This window comes from Staurois parvus, unplaced genomic scaffold, assembly GCF_062004578.1.
Source record: "Staurois parvus isolate SC_StPar_1 unplaced genomic scaffold, SC_StPar_1.0 ptg000126l, whole genome shotgun sequence".
NCBI lineage: Eukaryota > Metazoa > Chordata > Amphibia > Anura > Ranidae > Staurois > Staurois parvus.
In genome coordinates, this window is record NW_028317922.1 from 5,606,540 (window position 1) to 5,624,579 (window position 18,040).

At 42.4% G+C, this 18,040-nt stretch overlaps 1 protein-coding gene across 2 annotated transcripts in view; it reads right to left on the reverse strand.

Annotated features, from left to right (window-relative positions):
• Window positions 1-511: 511 nt before the first annotated feature.
• Window positions 512-18,040, reverse strand: part of PER2 (period circadian regulator 2) — a 58,515-nt gene continuing 40,986 nt past the window's right edge. Inside the window, exons 14-23 of one of the 2 annotated variants that reach the window (XM_089672377.1) lie at window positions 17,929-18,028; window positions 15,227-15,374; window positions 13,952-14,061; window positions 13,314-13,586; window positions 12,794-13,006; window positions 11,333-12,174; window positions 11,060-11,234; window positions 10,774-10,963; window positions 9,161-9,305; window positions 512-2,383 (exon numbers count right to left, since the gene is read on the reverse strand). In XM_089672377.1, the coding sequence (XP_089528503.1) occupies window positions 2,285-2,383; window positions 9,161-9,305; window positions 10,774-10,963; window positions 11,060-11,234; window positions 11,333-12,174; window positions 12,794-13,006; window positions 13,314-13,586; window positions 13,952-14,061; window positions 15,227-15,374; window positions 17,929-18,028 (2,295 nt within the window). In that variant the 3' untranslated portion in view covers window positions 512-2,284. The remainder of the gene's footprint in view (window positions 2,384-9,160; window positions 9,306-10,773; window positions 10,964-11,059; window positions 11,235-11,332; window positions 12,175-12,793; window positions 13,007-13,313; window positions 13,587-13,951; window positions 14,062-15,226; window positions 15,375-17,928; window positions 18,029-18,040) is intronic. The other variant, XM_089672378.1, reaches the window with a different exon arrangement.

Consider the following 18,040-nt stretch of genomic DNA (forward strand, 5'->3'; position numbering starts at 1 on the left):
CTAGAACGCAGGTGACAACGCCAGAGCCCCCACCTTTAAAAACCAACTCGGCAATGGTAACAGCCACAATTTTATCCTGACCAATTCTCTATAAAGCAAACCTATGCTGATAAATATGAGGATGTCGGCCTCCCATGAATACTAGTTGCCAAGCTGTCTCTGGTTTCAATCCCCACTCAGCTACTGACTAGAAACAACCATGCAACTTGGAAAGGAAGAATGAAGTCAGAATGTATGACCTGCCTGCTTGTCCCAAGCCAGTGCCCTAGAAAAGACTAAAAGCATTGGATCAGAACTGCAGCCAGGCAGCTAACATTTTCACAAGGAGAAATCAGCCGCTCAGTAGCCTCCACTTTGTCTAACTTATTTCTTTTAATGCTTGGTGTTCTGGAAAAATAAACACCAGATTTCTAGAGGCATCCTTGGAGGACTTTGGAAAACATTTCACGTGTCATTGCGCAAATATGATTTTACACAATTCCCTTGCACAAAGATTAAAGACACAACCCAATTTAAAAAATAGAATGTTATTTTACTGGTATTTCTCTACCAAGTAACAACAGACAAGACATAACAAGGTCAGGGACAAACAGAATATAACCAATGACATTGTAAGATTTGGTCACGTGGTGTTGGAAAGTAACAGTCGATGGTAGTAGAATATACTGGGGCAGATCCAAGCTACATCTGCTTACATCCTTGGACAGGAAACGTCGCTCAGATCTTGTACACATCACTGGACACAGTGGAAGACACCTGGTGTATCCGATATTAAAAACACTTGTCATATCTCATCTATGTTTCCACACTGCAGTGCTGTATACCCATTCTTCTACAATGACACATGCCACTATCGCTGTATTTCTGAACATAATACAGTTAAACTTTATCAATGTACATGACTTATACATACAGGCACAGTGGTTTGCACGTTCACACACAACTTACACATACAGTCTTTGGGTCTATGGAGAGGCAGCTATGACGATGAGGCAAACTCAGTAGCTGTTGTACAGTAACTAAGGTGCAATGAATCCAGCCTCAACTGTTAACCTAGCCCCTTCATATAATGCGAACCTAGAACTACGCAGCTAAGACACAGCATTGCATTTATGGCATTCTCAGGTGTAGAAATCTGTGCAGAGTACCTATCCATAATTCAACAACTGTACTGCATATTCGGACACTGAATTTATGAGCAGGTCTCTTCTGCCCTTAATTACAAGAAAGCCTGCTGATGGCATTCCATTCAGTACTCATCACTTAGAGGGTACTCCATTCAGTAACAATTATGCAGACGGTGCTCCACTCAATAACTGAAAAGCATGTAGCTAGTGTTCTGTTCAGTCATTGGAAAGCGTGTAGATGGTGCTCCATTGAGTAATTCGTAAGGATGTAGAGAAGGGTCCGTTCACCAACTGATATTTATGTAGTGGGTGTCTCATTCTGTAAGTGGAAAGCAAGTATATGTTGTTCTGTTCAGTAATGGAAGAGACTGAAAAGCTGGTGCTCCATTCACTTACTGGAAAGATGTGAGACTGCTTCATTTAGTGACTATGCAGCCTGTAGATGGTGCTTTGTTCAGTAGCAGATGGAATTGGTGCAGGCTGAAATTTATACTGCCAGAAGCTCTAAAACCACTGTAAAGATTTCAGCGATTAATACATCCAATACTGGGATGAGCATAGGCAAGTAAGGCGACAGTGCTTTATGTTCCAAATCACATTTAACAAGCTTAAAGAATAAAATATATTTAATGGAATATTTTAAAAAATGCAAAAAACCTTCTTCCAAAGACTGCGCTGCTCAAAAGATAGCATTTTGTTTCCAAAACCATACAAAGGCTGTATTTATCAAACATTTAAAAATGTGTTTTAGAAAGTAGACAGTAAAAAACAGGCCTATTTTATATTACTGGGTAAAAACATTTACATTTTTTTTTTAACAGGGACCAGTTCACAGTAATCCAGTGTTTGTCTTCGGACTGAGGGAGACCAGATGATAAAATCCTTCATGTTGTTTTTTTTTTTTTTAAATAAATAAGACTGTAAACCATATCAGATATCAGCATTTACTGCATACAGCAAACCGGATTAAAACAGGAACCAAGATTTAGTTTCAGGGTTCAAAAAAGGACCCCATAGGTACTCTGTTTTCTGGCAAGAAAAGGACTAAATTGAATTGTAGAGATACAATGGCAGATCTCAGCCTGGGAGCTGGTGGGACAGGTAGCTGAATTAATATGCCAGCTGTATCTGAGGTCATTGTGTCATGATATCCACCATTAATCACACGATTCCATAATTCCACTGAGTTCCATCTCCTGTATGGTCTCTGAGTACTCCGAACAATCTGCACCCTTCTCCTTGCAGAAAACACAACCCTGTAATAAAACAGAATGCAAGTTATTCCTATGGTAAGAGCTATACTATATATCAAGCTCTTCAAAAGTACTGCTGGGAACAGGGGAAACAGTATATTTATATTCTCTCTCTCTATATATATTATACCTATACACAATAGGTTTATATGACACTATATGATTATAAATATAATTTATTACATGGTTTTTACATGTGTATGCATTGTATTGTATTTTTTTGATCATTCCACATTTCTGGCTATGCACACAATTGGGCCCTTTGGCTCCACCCCCAAAAGCATCTGGCATACCTGCTATTCCCACCCATGGGTGAGACTGCCAAACACCCACCTCTTAGAAACCAGCACATTTAAAAGGACACAGGCATTGAAGGTACTGACACTGAGGAAGAGGCAAGGCCTTGAAATGAGTCAGCCATTTGGAGGGCCACTAGTCACTATACAGACATCTAGTGAGATTGGACTTTTCTGAATTTCATATGATGTGTCTTTGATATTTTATCCTTTGTGAGTATATTACCATTTTTACACAATAAATTAATTTTTTTTAAGGTAATGCACTAGGCTGGTGCGCCCTCTGTCTCTTTGCATGGTGCTCATCCCTGTTCCTCCTTGCACAAAGGAGCAGATACCGGTCCTGCTGATGGGTTAAAGACTTTCTATGGCCCTGTCCAGCTCTTCTAGAGTAACTGCCTGTCTCCTGGAATCTCCACCATGCTCTTGAGACTGTGCTGGGAGACACAGCAAACCTTCAAGCAATGGCACGTATTGATGTGCCATCTTGAAGGAGTTGGACTACCTGTGCAACCTCTGTAAGGTCCAGGTATCACCTCATACTACCAGTAGTGACATTGACCCTAGTCAAATGCAAAACTAGTGAAAGTCAGAAAAGGGGAGTAGGGAAAAAAAAAAAGGTCAGTGGCCTCCACCTGTAAAACCATTCCTGTTTTCTGGATAGTCTCATTGTTGTTCATCTAGTGCACCTGTTAATTTCATTAACACCAAATCAGCTGAAAGTGATTAACAACCCCTCCCCTTGAGTTTAATTGATTGGATGCTATGCTCTGAAAAAACTGAAAAAAAAGTGTTCCTTTAATTTTTTTGAAACTCTGAATAAACTCTTGAAACATGTTGTTAGTCTAACACAGAATTAGGCACACCAATTTTATTATAGAGTCTTCCTACCAATATCCCATGAAATTTTACTTCACTGTCCCTCTCTGTATGGTTTACACTTATGTCAGATCACAGGTGGCCCAAAGACCAGTGATCTGACATAAGTGTAAACCATATAAAGAGGGACAATTGGTGTACCTAATTCTGTGTTAGGCTAACTCCAGTCCTCATGGACCCCCAACAGGTCATATTTTCAGGATTTCCCTCAGATGAAACAGCTGTGGTAATTACTAAGGCAGTGAAACTGATCAAATCACCTGTGCAAAATAATGGAAATCCTGAAAACATGACCTGTTGGGGGTCCATGAGGACTGGAGTTGAGAAACACTGGGCTAACAACATGTTTCAAGAGTTTATTCAGTTTAAAAAAAAAAAATAAAGGAACATTTAAAAAGGAGATTATGACACAAATAGTTTTTTTCTTAAACAAGGTATGAATTTGTAGAGTGTCGCAACAGTAGGCCCCTAGAAAGCAAAGCAAGGAAATTTAAAAAAAAAAAAAGGGGGTAATTTCTAGTGTTAATATGTGGCTACACCCCTTTAGCACCTGAAAGATAAGTGCATGTACAAGCTATTGGGATTTGAGCACTGGTATATCTTGTTTTTGTTGCATAGTAGGCCAGTAGCCAGACCTAAACCTAAGCCAATGAAAATGCTACCTGTGGACACAATGCCAACCTGGGGCAGAGTAGCACTGGCCATAGAGAGATTACTTTGGCACAGTTGGCCAGCTTAAACATGTATTGCAATATGTGTGAACTAAAAATCCCTATTTTTATTCCAATGTTTGCTGGAAAGGGTAATTAGTGTGCAGAAAGCTCCTGTGGGATTTCTACTGTATGTCTATAAGACACACAGAGCTCAGCTCTGCCCCGGTCCTTCCTCACTGGCTGTGATTATCAGTGGATGCAGCTGCTGATCAGTGTATTTTGGCAGTGCTGAGTGCTTCTATCAGAATAAAATATATTTGTGTGCAGGGTTTATTTTGATAGCGGAATCTGTTTTTTTTGTTTTCTGTTTTTTTTTTTTTGTTCAGTCCGTTAACTGAGCGAAAAATAAAACTAACAGTATATGGCTGGCTTAAGACTGTAAGCCTGTACAGGAAAGAGACTGATGGTTCTTTGTACTACTCTGTCAATGTTCCACAAATACAGAAAATAAAATTAACAACACATATGGGTCTGAACAACAAAGTTTATACCGTATTTGCCGGCGTATAAGACGACCCCCTACTTTTCCTGTTAAAATATAGGGTTTGAGCTATACTCGCCGTATAAGACTACCCCTCTTCCAAGGCACACCAAATAAAAATGAAAAAACATCAGATTTGATTTCAATATGGTATGCTATTTCAGTATGGTATTCCAATGATGGGGTGCTATTCCTCCCACTGACACCAATGATGAGGCACTACTCCTCCCACTGACACCAATGATGGGGCACTATTCCTCCCACTGACACCAATGATGGTGCCCCATCATTAGTGTCAGTGTGTGAGGAATAGTGCCCCATCATTAGTCAGTGGGAGGAATAGTGCCCCATCATTGGTGTCAGTGGGAAGAATCGTGCCCCATCATTGGTGTCAGTGGGAAGAATCGTGCCCCATCATTGGTGTCAGTGGGAAGAATCGTGCCCCATCATTGGTGTCAGTGGGAAGAATCGTGCCCCATCATTGGTGTCAGTGGGAAGAATCGTGCCCCATCATTGGTGTCAGTGGGAAGAATCGTGCCCCATCATTAGTGTCAGTGGGAGGAATAGTGTCCCATCATTGGTGTCAGTGGGAGGAATAGTGCTCCATCATTGGTGTCAGTGGGAGGAGTAGCGGCCCATCATTGGTATCAGTGGGAGGAATAGCACCCCATCATTGGTGTCAGTGGGAGGAATAGCGCCCCATCATTGGTGTCAGTGGGAGGAATAGCGCCCCATCATTGGTGTCAGTGGGAGGAATAGCGCCCCATCATTGGTATCAGTGGCAGGAATTGCGCCCCATCATTGCTGTCAGTGGGAGGAATTGCGCCCCATCATTGGTGTCAGTGGGAGGAATAGCGCCCCATCATTGGTATCAGTGGGAGGAATAGCGCCCCATCATTGGTATCAGTGGGAGGAATAGCGCCCCATCATTGGTGTCAGTGGGAGGAATAGCGCCCCATCATTGGTGTCAGTGGGAGGAATAGCGCCCCATCATTGGTATCAGTGGCAGGAATTGCGCCCCATCATTGCTGTCAGTGGGAGGAATTGCGCCCCATCATTGCTGTCAGTGGGAGGAATTGCGCCCCATCATTGGTGTCAGTGGGGAGGAGGAATAGTGCCCCATCGTTGGTGTCAGTGGGGAGGAGGAATAGTGCCCCATCATTGGTATCAGTGGGGAGAATAGTGCCCCATCATTGGTGTCAGTGGGATGAAATGAATAGTGTCCCATCATTGGTATCAGCGGGAGGAATAGTGTCCCATCATTGGTGTCAGTGGGGAGGAGGAATAGTGCCCCATCATTGGTATCAGTGGGGAGAACAGTGCCTCATCGTTGGTGTCAGTGGGGGAGGAACAGTGCCTCATCGTTGGTGTCAGTGGGGGAGGAACAGTGCCTCATCGTTGGTGTCAGTGGGGGAGGAACAGTGCCTCATCATTAGTGTCAGTGGGGGAGGAACAGTGCCTCATCGTTGGTGTCAGTGGGAGAGGAATAGTGCCTCATCGTTGGTGTCAGTGGGGGAGAGGAGCGGCTGCTCCTTCTTCCAGTTCGGCCGCTCGATTTTCGCGGGGCCGCTCGGCTCCGCCTCCTCGCCGGTGATTGGTCGCCTGTGTGCCTTTCCAGTGCTGGCGCCCAATCACCGGTGAGGAGGCGGAGCCGAGCGGCCGAACTGAAAGAAGGAGCAGCCGCGCTTCCTGGACCGGATCGTCAGGGGACCGGAGCCAGGTAAGGTACAGCAGCCCCTCTGTCCACCCCTGTACTTAGTGTCCGTTGGAGGAGGAGGGGGGGCGGCGCGGCGCCGCCCCTCTAAAAAGTGCCGCCCTGACACCTGGCGCCGGTTTGCACCGGCGTATAAGACGACCCCTGACTTTTCAGAAGATTTTCAGGGGTTGAAAAGTCGTCTTATACGCCGGAAAATACGGTACTTAAAGAAAAAAAAAAAAAAGGAAGAAGAGATGCAAACACCTTATCCAGATTCTTAAGACTAGCTGATCCCCCCCTAACAATCTAGTGAGTACTAATCATAAAGGAGATAATCCTACCATGTTCTGTTTACAGGACCATCACCACCTGTCAGCCCATGTGTGAGTACACACAAATACCTCCAACTGGCTTCCCAGATACACTAGTTTTCACAGGTCAGGCTTAACATGGCCCAAAATGTAAGATGTCCCAGACAGACCCAGCTATTTCCAGATCAGACTTATCCTGTAGCCAATTATAGTTTCTGCCAAGGACAATCCGATTAGCGAATTAACTAGCAGAACTTTGTTTACATTCCAACTGTGGTCCAGAATCTGACATAAAACTACATCTTTAAGTTTGACTGGGCATAAAAAGCCTGGCAATGCTCAGATCTGCTTTCAACATTATAATGGGGTGCAAATATGATGTTCTGTTATGCATTGCATGTAATTCAACAGAAAATATTACAATGTATGTAGTTTACACAGTTGTGCCCAAGACAGCTCAATATTTGTAAAATATTTACGTCAACTGAAATGAATAGTGAGGCCAGGGCATATTACAGACAGTATTTGACTTTGCTTACAATGTGAATGTATGCAGTCATTAAATTAAAATACCATCCTTTGCTTAAATTGTAAACTGGTTACAATCAAAAGGAATTCTCTAAAGCCTCTTTCACATCTTCGAAATGGCCATACTGTGGCAAGTATACCTGCAGCCCAGGATCCCAGATGTTCCAATTGGTGGCAGCTATTCAGAGTGTACAACTTAAAAGAGAAAAATAGGGCCAAAAAACTCTGCCAGCCATACTTTTCATGTGGGTCACAGGAGTGCATTTACTTGTGGTCTCATGTCACCCAGAATAAGCAGACAGTGGCTAAAGCCCGCTTTCGGCTGACGTCAGAGAACTGCTTCAGGCTCTGGATGGATCCCAACAATGATTTCCGGATCCACCCAGATGCCTTACAGGCAGCTGGCTCAGCCTCTCCGAAAGCGGCTAGGAGCCTGAACCAGCCCCTCCATCCCCTCTCCTATTGGGAGGGGCAGAGCAGAGAAGAAGTGACTGGCAGTCTGTGAAATCTGAAAATTGTGCAATCAGCAGTCACGCAATCGCACAGTTCTTCAGCTTAGAGCCGGAGGGGAACAGCTTGCAACATCGGATAGATGGTGCAGCATGTAGGCAAGTATGAGTGTGTGTTTGTTTTATAATGTCACACTTCCTCTTTAATGACAGATTGAAATGAGCTGGAGGGTTTGCAGCTGTGAAAATGTATCCGCACATCCAGCAGTTACCTGTGGATAAGGACAGTTGTGTGACCTTATCTCTATCTAGGAAAGGACATATGTCCCTATCTGCAGGTAACTGCTGGGCTCACAAGGCGAAGAAGTGAGCTGAAAAGTATTAGAATAATTACTTTTGATATCAAAGATGTCTCTTGCAGGTTGACACACTTGTGTGAAAACATTTATAAATGGACCCCTAGGAGTAATAAGAGCTTCTTATTAAGGCAAGACATACACAGGCAAAGCCACTATTTACCTGATTTCACTACACTGGTCAGACTGAAAATTCGAACTCCTCTGCAAAAAAATTCTCACCGAGCAAAACACAAAGAATTCTTTAAAGTCCCAATACTTAACGGAGACCAGCATGATGCTGTAAGCTGAGCTGTACATGCACAGCTCAGTTTACAGTACCGGAGGAGAAGGCAAGCAGGCAGATCGGGGCATTTTATTGCAGAAGTGACAATGCATGTATCTTCTGCAATAAAAGTCTGCCTGCTGCAATTTTTTTTTTTTTTTTTTACACAGTGGGATTTCAGATCTGCTTTAAGCATTAAAAGATTGGTGACAAATACAAACGACTGCTTAAAACCCAGATCTGGCCAAAAAGTGCATCTTTAGTGTGACTGTGTGAAAATTTAGAATCTGTTGTGTTTTTATAGCGGTTTGTGCAACATCTTTACTGGAGAGATTTACACTAATTTCCTAAACAAGGAGTGATGGAATTTCTTCACAATGGGGGCACAGGCACTGACAGAAACTTGTCGAAAATCTCTGCAGTGAAACAAAAATATACCTGACAAAAATTTTAACCTTTCCCCATATTAATCAAAACTAAAAAAGGGAAAAAAAAAAAGCTTAAATTTTAAATTTACAACTTCTAAAACTAGATTTTACCAAAGAAACAAGCAGATAGTATATGGCGAACCATTTATAATCCCTTATAAAGTAATGACAAACAGGATTTATTATCCTCCAAAGACGAGACAATTTAATGGAAAACTTCAGAATCCTACTCTGAGGAACACTTTGAATACTAATTTAAATAGTTTTATTATGGATATTTCCACAATAACTATTGCCGACTAACTTGGAGAAAATTAGGGGTCCCTATTAAAACACATCTGCAGACGCTCTCTATGATCATAAATAAATTACTGTCACCTCTACTGCCCAGGGAAGTCCTCCTCTCTGTATCCATGGATGAATCTCTCCCAACTCCTTGCGCTGATCTTCTGTAAAGCGTGGCTGAAGTTTCTGCATAGATTTCAGCTTTTCTCTATCCTCTCGCAGTACCGAATCAATGTCACTAAAAAAAACAAGGCACACCAAGTTAGCATATACACAGAGGACGATATACACACAAGAAGCCTGCTGGCTTGACCTTCTGCAAGTAAGCTCACCCCGCTATACTTTTCAAATATATATGCACCTACAGATGGAAACTGCGCAGTGCATAAAAAACTGCTTTTGGGGTGCCTAAACAACTTTCATAAATCCAAAGCATACATATAGCACACACAGATCATCATATATTAAAGCAATCTCGGACATATCAGCCATACTATACAGAATTAATCTAACACTGTATAGGACAGGGGTAGGCAACCATTATCCAGGTAGATCTCAATGGCTTAACATCAAGGAAATCAGAGATTCCCAGGGGAAGGGGGGGTCGTAATAATAAATAACTATCAAGGCACCAATAAAAACACAACACAGCGTCCTGTACACCCCCACCCCCCCTAGTGTTCTCCACTCCCCATCAAATCAGTATCCTCTGCCTCCCCATACAGTAGCGTCTTCTGCCTCCCCATACAGTAGTGTCCTGCTCCCCTTCACATCACCACCACCCCCCCCCTCCCCCAAGACTATAGTGTCCTCTGCCCCCATAGCAGTGTCCTGTGCCTCCCTCCCTGCAGAGCAGTGTCTCCTGTCCCCCTTCACATCAACCTCCCTCCCCCCAACTGTAGTGTCCTCGGCCCCCACCCCCAGCAGTGTGCTCCTCTGTCCCCTTCACATCACAATCCCCCCAACTATAGAGTCCTCTGACCCCTCAAAGCTATGTCCTCTGTCCCCTTGAGACCCCTCCCCCAATGCGATGTCCTCTGTTCCCTACACACGCCCCTTCCCCCAATGCGATGTCCTCTGTTCCCTACACACACCCCTTCCCCCAATGCAGTGTCTGTTCCCTTCACCTCTTCCCCTCCTAACTGTAGTGTCCTCTGTCCCCTGTGCACTGCCCCCCCCTTTCCCCACTGTAGTGTCCTCTGCCCCCCAATAGGATGTTCTCTATCCCCTACACACAACCCTTCCCCCAGCTGTAGTGTCCTCTGTCCCTTTCACACCAGTGTGTAGGTAACACCTTATACATATATACACTTGTATACCTTACACTGAGCATAGAGCAGGAAGTATGACAGTACTGGATGTAGGGCAGAAGTTGCCAGAATTAACTTAAGCTGGTGATTGGTTGCAAGGATCTCCCGGCAATCAATCACCTTCTGATTAATGTGAAAAGTTAACTCCAGCAGCTCCCGTCCTCTGACTCTTCCCGCTCCCAGCTTTGCAGTGAAGAAGAGTGGTGGAGGCTGGGGGAAGAACTGTGTGCAGGGATGCAAGGACAGAAGAGCAAATAAAAGCGTGAAGATTTTGCTGCAGGAGTCAATCACAACTACAAGAAACAATCCAGTGACTGCATTAAAGCCTTATTACTTTTGGTAACCTTCTATTTAAACATTAATAGTGCACAGCCTGCACAAGATCTGCATACTCACCGCAGTGGTATTTGGTAAGTCATCATAACATTTTCATCTGCATTTGCCATTAGCAGCCACATGGGGTCTTGCAGGACATACTTCATAACAGACTCCCCAGCTGATGGCGTTGACCCTCTCCCTTTCTGATTGTTCTCGGAGGAATCCACACTGCCAAAGTACTTGCTGCTGTGGCTTGTCTGACTGCTCCCTGCAACAGACACTGGTTGATTAGCATAAAAACATGCCAAAGAGCTGAGCTGTAACAGAAGCAGAATTGTAACCTCGCTGTATCAATCAACCCCACCTGTTTGACTCCCAGATGTACCATTTCCATTAGATCCAGAGGTGAGAGACTCTGATGCTGCAGAGGAAGCAGAACAAGTTGCAGAGGAAGCATCTTCCTGCAGCAATATATCCATGAAGTCACTGCCAGTGGACAATGCATCACTGTTGTGGGCCTCCGCAGGAGATCTTGCTTGCTGGATACATGGAAGGATTTGAGAAGTGCGATAAACATTATACAGCTTTGTATTACACATTGGTTATAAGAGGTAATTAATACAGAACAATCAAGTACCAGTTCAGGATCTTCATGGGTCTGTGGCATGAATGTACAGTTTACAGCACCACCTGTGCCTCCCTCTGACCGATCAGTCTTCTGGAACTCTTCCAGCTGCAGCAGGTTTAGTTGTAGGGGTGAGCTACATCGAGATTGGAACAGTGGAGGAGACTGAGGATCTCGTGGGGTGGAGGAGCGGGAGAGGCCTTCCTTCATCTTTGGTTCATTTGGAGGAACTGGGTATGAGAAGGGCTGCACAGAACACGGGCTCTGTGTAGACAAAGGAGCTGAGGATGGAGGAGGAACAGGGAAAACATGGGGTGCAGATGGACATACTGGCGGTGGAACAGTAAAGGTAGGCTGTGGAACAGGGAATGCAGCATTTGAAGCAGTCATGGTCTGTTGTGGAGCATATAATGATGGTTGTACAGGGAATGGATGCTGGGGTGCTGTGCCAGGATAAACATTGGGCGCAATCCCAGGTGGATACATATAGTTAGGCAGGACAAGAGCAACCATGGGGGAAAGCAATGGAGCGGGGAAAGGCTGCATTGGGAGTGTGGTGGCGGGCGCACCATGAATGGTTTCATTTGGCACTGGGATTTGAGGAGGAGGAAAAACGGGCAATGGATAGGCAGGCAACACAGGATACGGCAGGGGATGATAGCTGGCATGTGAGGTATCAGACTGGGACCAAGCTGTAGTATTGAGCCCGGGAAGAGGGGGGCGATGGGCTTGAGCGAAACCAGAGCTGCTGCTGTCCCATGATTCTGGTCGCACGCGTTTTACTTTAGCTTTCCGTGCCTTTCCACTTCTCCGGACAGCAGTATCCTTTCCTGGAGGAACATGGGATCGCAAAGCTGTTAAATACAAGAAACAACAACTAAAAAAAAAAAAAAACCTGTGTAATTATGCCAAATAATTTGGCAATAGATAGACTGGAAACAGAGATGTGAAAAAAGAAAGTAGAAGGCTGAGCCAGGTAATAAAGTTGTCATCTGTCTGGCTGTGCAGTGTGGTAGAGTTATTTCAATACTTCACTGACTAAACAAAATTAAATTTTCCAGGTAAAACAGTATACATATGTTAAATGTGTAATTAGTAGTTTGAGCACAGTACATCTCTTTCTCTCTCCCATTCCAGTCCCTACCCCCCCCCCCCCCCCCCCCATATACTGTTGGACATACAACCACCCAACTAAAAATTACTACTTTTCAATGCTGCCCAGAAAGCTTCTTCCTGTGCATATCTTCTCTCATAAACCAATGACTAAGCAAAATTACCAAACAGAACAAAAGGCTACACACTAGGTTACACAGAGTTGGTCTGAAAATCTCTATATTATAAGATTTACTACATTTGAAAGTTCTTTTTACTAATCTCTGGTAAAGCTCTATATAGTCCAAAGGTTGCAGGTAATGTTTGTAGCGTTCAGTTTCAATGGTTGTTTATGGCCACATTTACCTAGGCAGCACTCACCTCCTGGTCGGTCATGCATGTAGCTATTACATCTAGTCTGGAAGGCACTCATCTTCTTGCTATCCATGAAGCCACTGAGAAAGTCATTCTCTTCTTTCTGTGTGTGCGCCACCAGAACTTCCTTTGTTAGTCCAAGCTGTTTGTATGGCTCTCTCTCTGTGCTAGCTGCTGTAGGAGGCAGAATCTCAGGATGTGATGGTCCATCTTCTAATTCTAAGCACAGGAAAAATTCATCACAAGGATTCAGCAGAGCATCAGGAAAAACAAAAATACGTAAAGAGCAATTATGGCAATCCCAACACAGACAACTACAAAACACAATCTATGAAATATTTAGATTATTACAACTTTCCTTTTATTGGACTAGAACTATATAAATTGTAGATGGCTTATTATATTTTTGGGGGATCCAAAATGACTAGGCATACAATGCCACATCATATATCTTTAATATTGCATCAGCATGAACTAGAAGAATAAGCACATATATACATATAGAACATCTATAAACAGCATGTACCTGTCTCTGGCTGCAGCTTCTTGTCCCCCACATGTACGATTGTGCTGCTGTAGCTGCAGTGACTGGTTAAGGATACCACACTCTCGGCCTTGGCACCAATAGAAAGTTGTGTAATGGCAGTACCAGAAACAGGCAAGGAAGTGAGGGATGGATGGGGTAAAGAACCTGGTACAGTCTGGCAGGTGGTGGCAGGTCCAGAGAGAGATGACTGCAGACAGTGAGCAGTGCTTGCCACCCCAGTTTTGGGGTTAACTACAGGACCTGCAATAGAATCTGACAAACACAAGAAGGTTTAGGAGCAGGCAGGGAAGAGAGATGCTGGCAAGATTTGTGCCATCACTGGCTTTTTACTTGAGCAGAAAACAAACAATGACAAATAATAAATGGTGCATTTCACAGCTTTGATACTCGGACATTGGATTTTATGGTTGCAACAGAGATGATTCAGTAAATGTGTGCGGCCAGAATCATGGGACAACAGTAAATCACATTAATCAGATGAAATCCATGCATATTGGCATCAATATCTGCATTAAACACACTGGAACAGTACACCAAGCCATTCTCTATTATGTCACAGAGATAAAGTGGGCTAGGCAACATGAAAATTCTAATTTTCAGCTCATCTTCCAGCTTACCTCTCTGGTCATGCGTTTGAAATTGATCGCTAGAAGCAAAAGATGCCATGCCGCCAGGTGACACAAATTTTTTTCTTTCAGAGGATAAAGCACTGCAGCTTTCCAGGTATCTAGGGACCAAGGCAAAAATTAAAAAAAATACACACTATACACTGCAATGTTCCTCCCTTGGCTGACGTGAACAGAAAATCTGAACACAGAGCCACTCATGTCAGTCACTGGCCAAATTTTTTGGCTCTACATATACATTTTATATATTCATTATATACTTAAAAGAAATGAACCTTCAGGCTATGCAATAACTCCATCTTTTGAAAAAATTAAAACAGCAGTGTTCCCTGATGTGTTCCAACATCAATACACCCCACTGCCTAAACATATTTGTACACAAAAAACACATCAGACTTCATCTAACCATCAAAACTACAAGCCCTAATACAACTGCAGTGGTTTTTAGCTCAGGATCCACTCTGCAATGTGTGTTTAAGACTTTGTGTGAAGAAAAAGGTTTAGGCAATTGGAGGTGCTTTAATGTAAGGAACACATCAGGGAACAATGCTATTTTGACATATTTTCACTCACTCAAGCCACAAAAGAAAGATACAAACTAAAAGGTTCATGTTCAAGCAAATTATCCGATGTAAGGGTTTTACAACACACAAGGAAAAAGTAAAATGTATGCTTCTGTAAAATTAGACCGTCTATACATAATTATGTCTTAGGAAACATAAGACCTTTGCATTACTATGTGAAGGACTAATAAAGCATGACCGTATTTTAACTGCACTACTCATGCAACCCAACAGAGTATATACAAAATGTGAAAATTTCACAACACTTATATTTTGACATCATGAAGTTGGTGAAATGGTGCAAAGCCAATAAGAAACACAAAGTACTCTGTATGAACTCCTATGTGTACATCCTGCTCCAGCCAGAGCAAGAGGACTGAGAATTGGGGGCAGTAAGGGGCCCAGCTGATGTCAAAAGTCAATAGCCGTTTCAGTCATCTAGTCCCCACCTCTAACTGAAATATCACTTTTAGAAGACCAGCTCCAGGTTTTTTCTGTCTGTTGTACTATGTAACAAAAAAAAAAAAAAAAAAAAAAAGAAGTATACTGCACTCTACTTAATTACATTGTATATGTATGCACTGGTATAAAATCCTAAATATAAATATTATTGAATGCTTTTTTGGAAGTGCCCTTTAAGGAACTGCTGAACATCTGATAGAAATGGCCTGACAAGCTGTTCAAGCACCAGATTAAGTCTCACCTAATGACACTGTCCAGGCTGCTGATTTGCTGGTAAGAGTACGGAGGCTGTTTTGCTGGTAGCGAGTCACACTGTACAGGGCAGGTAGCCTTTTCAGAGCCCTTGCTATTGACATCTTTATTGCATCTGTTCCCTTTGACAGTGACACCTGTTAATGAGATGTGGCATTTAATTGTAGGCAGTATATTAACCTTTGTAGCCACAACATTCTCAGTAGCAATTACATTAAGGCCCCTTTCACACTTACGGACTGTACATTTCATCAGTTCAGACACATTTTTTTCAAAGAAAAAAAGGATCTGTTTACATCAGTTTTTCAACCACTTGAGTCCCAGAGCCTTTTTTAAATTTTTAAAAAATTTTTGGTTTACATGATTAAAAAATAATTTTAGTCCTGAAGATTAACCCCCAAACATTATAGATTTTCTGAAAGCAGACACCTAGAGAATAAATTTGTTGTGGTTCCAATTTTTTATGTCACATGATATTAGCACAATGGTTTATCAAATGCAAACTTTTAGTAAAAAATATACTAAACTTAATTTTAGGACACACAAACACAATAATTGACCCATTTTTTGGTAAAATATAAAAGAATGCAGTTGCACGGAGTAAACAGATACCCAACATGCCAAGCATTAAAATTGCATACACCCATGAAACAGTGAAAAAAAACCAAAAACATCAATGCCCTATATTTTCCATAGAAGCTTTAAAAGTCCCTATAGGTCATCAGTTTAGCATTAACCATAAGCTCTGGTGCTAAAATTATTGATCTCACTCTGGCATGCGTAGTCATATGCACCATGTGTAGCACAATTGCCTTTTTTTTTTTTTTCTTTTAAATGGGCACCCCAACGGCTGTTTTTTTTTTATGTATGTCTGTGTATGTGGGGGTGGGAGGCTCCAATTTTTTTTTTTTTTTTTTTTTTTTCATGTGTTTTAAGTGTTTTCTTTCAACTTATGAATTTATTGCTTTCATGTGATAGCATACAAGTGGCAGGTCCTCTTTTTTTTAGGGGGGGGGGGGGGCGTGTGCAAGAAGTGCCAAGAAGGAGCTGTCATTCGCCCAGCTGCTAAAGTAAACAAAGGTGCAGGGTCACCCAGTGACACCCCCAGCGTGTGCAAGGAGGGGGCAGGAGAGGAGAGGAACAGTGTATACAGTGAGGGAGCAGTGTAATAAAGACAAGATTCTTCACTAGCCAGAGCTGTCATTGCCGGCTTTAAAACGTAATTGTCGCCTTTTTTTTCCCCCTTTTATAGTGCCAAGAAGGAGCTGTCATTCGCCCAGCTGCTAAAGTAAACAAAGGTGCAGGGTCACCCAGTGACATTACCCATTGGATGTGCCCCTTTGTTAACTTCATTGGCGGGGCAAAAATGACAGTTCCTTCCTGAAGCTATAAAAAAAAAAAAAAAATCTTGCAATTACATTTAAAGCTGGCAATGACAGCGCCAGCAAAAGATCGAGTCTGTCTGTATACACTGCTCCCTATCTGCAGTACACATAGCCCCCCAAACCCCCACAACTTTTTTTTTGTTTTGCTTACTTTATGTCAGCGGAATCCGTGTTGACAGCAGAGGTGAGTCACAGGTTGTTAGGACACTGGCGGTTGCAGGCTCCTAACAACCAATGCAAAAATGGACTGTCTGTCCGTTTATCTAACTTGAATATTAGAAACTTTGCACTCAACATTAAATTCTTTCTTGGAGTCCATTGAGGGACACAGTTTGCTGATAAGCAGTTTAGGATTATGCTGCCACCTACAGGACAAATGGACACTAGGCCAACCCCCTTAGGGCTATAAGGAGTTTTGGCTTACCTGTAAATTTCATATCTCCGCGTACAGTACACCAAGACAGCTTGTTCCTAATGATCAAGCTGTGCCCCTCAAAGGATGAAAATCATCTTTTAGACATCATATTTCTACCTACTGACCACTGCATTACATGAGGGGCTAGATGAGTAGATTATATGCCAAATACAGTTTTGCCCTTTGGTAGTTTATTTAGAATGGTCCAAGTGAAATGTAATAGCTGCTATCATTGCTATGATTACAAAAAAAAAAAAAAAAAAAAAAAAAAAAAACACGCACCACAGTCTTATGAACTCTACAGATCCTTCTAAAACCTGGGAGATATCATTAAACACATGAGATAATTATACAGTAAAAAAAAAAAAAAAGCTGGAGTAGATGCCATACCAAGGTATTTTTATTTAAAAACATCCTGGCTACCTGAGCATCCAGTATACAAGATATAATTTATCAATAACTTTTTAGCAACAACATAAGACCACTATATATTTTAATCGACCAACACACTGTTAATGGATGCCCTTTACCACAATTTTTCGGAAAATCTTTCACCCCCATTTGTGCACTTCATACACTTTTTTTAAACAGATGTTCGAAAAGTCAGGATGTTTTTAAATTTAAAAATACCAAAGCATGCGGCTTTAATGTGTTAATAAACAAACTTTTAAAAGAGATATACTCCTGCTTTTTGGTATAATTATCCTATAGGTTTAGAAATGATATCTTAAGGTTTTAGGCAGGTCGCTAGAGTTCATAAGAGGTTTTTTGTGGAGATTTTGTTATGCTGTTAATGCCGAGAACTCTGGACCTATGGGGGGTTGGAAAACTACAAGAGAAAAATAAAATTATTAAACTTAGACAAAGAAGTCACACTATGTTCTCTCATACCTGTTTCAGGGGTGACCTTCAGATTCAGTTTAGGGTGATCTTTTGCTTCTAGTCTGGTAGATACTTGCGGTCTCTTTAGTCCACGCACGGGGGGAGTTCCCTGCAGAACACA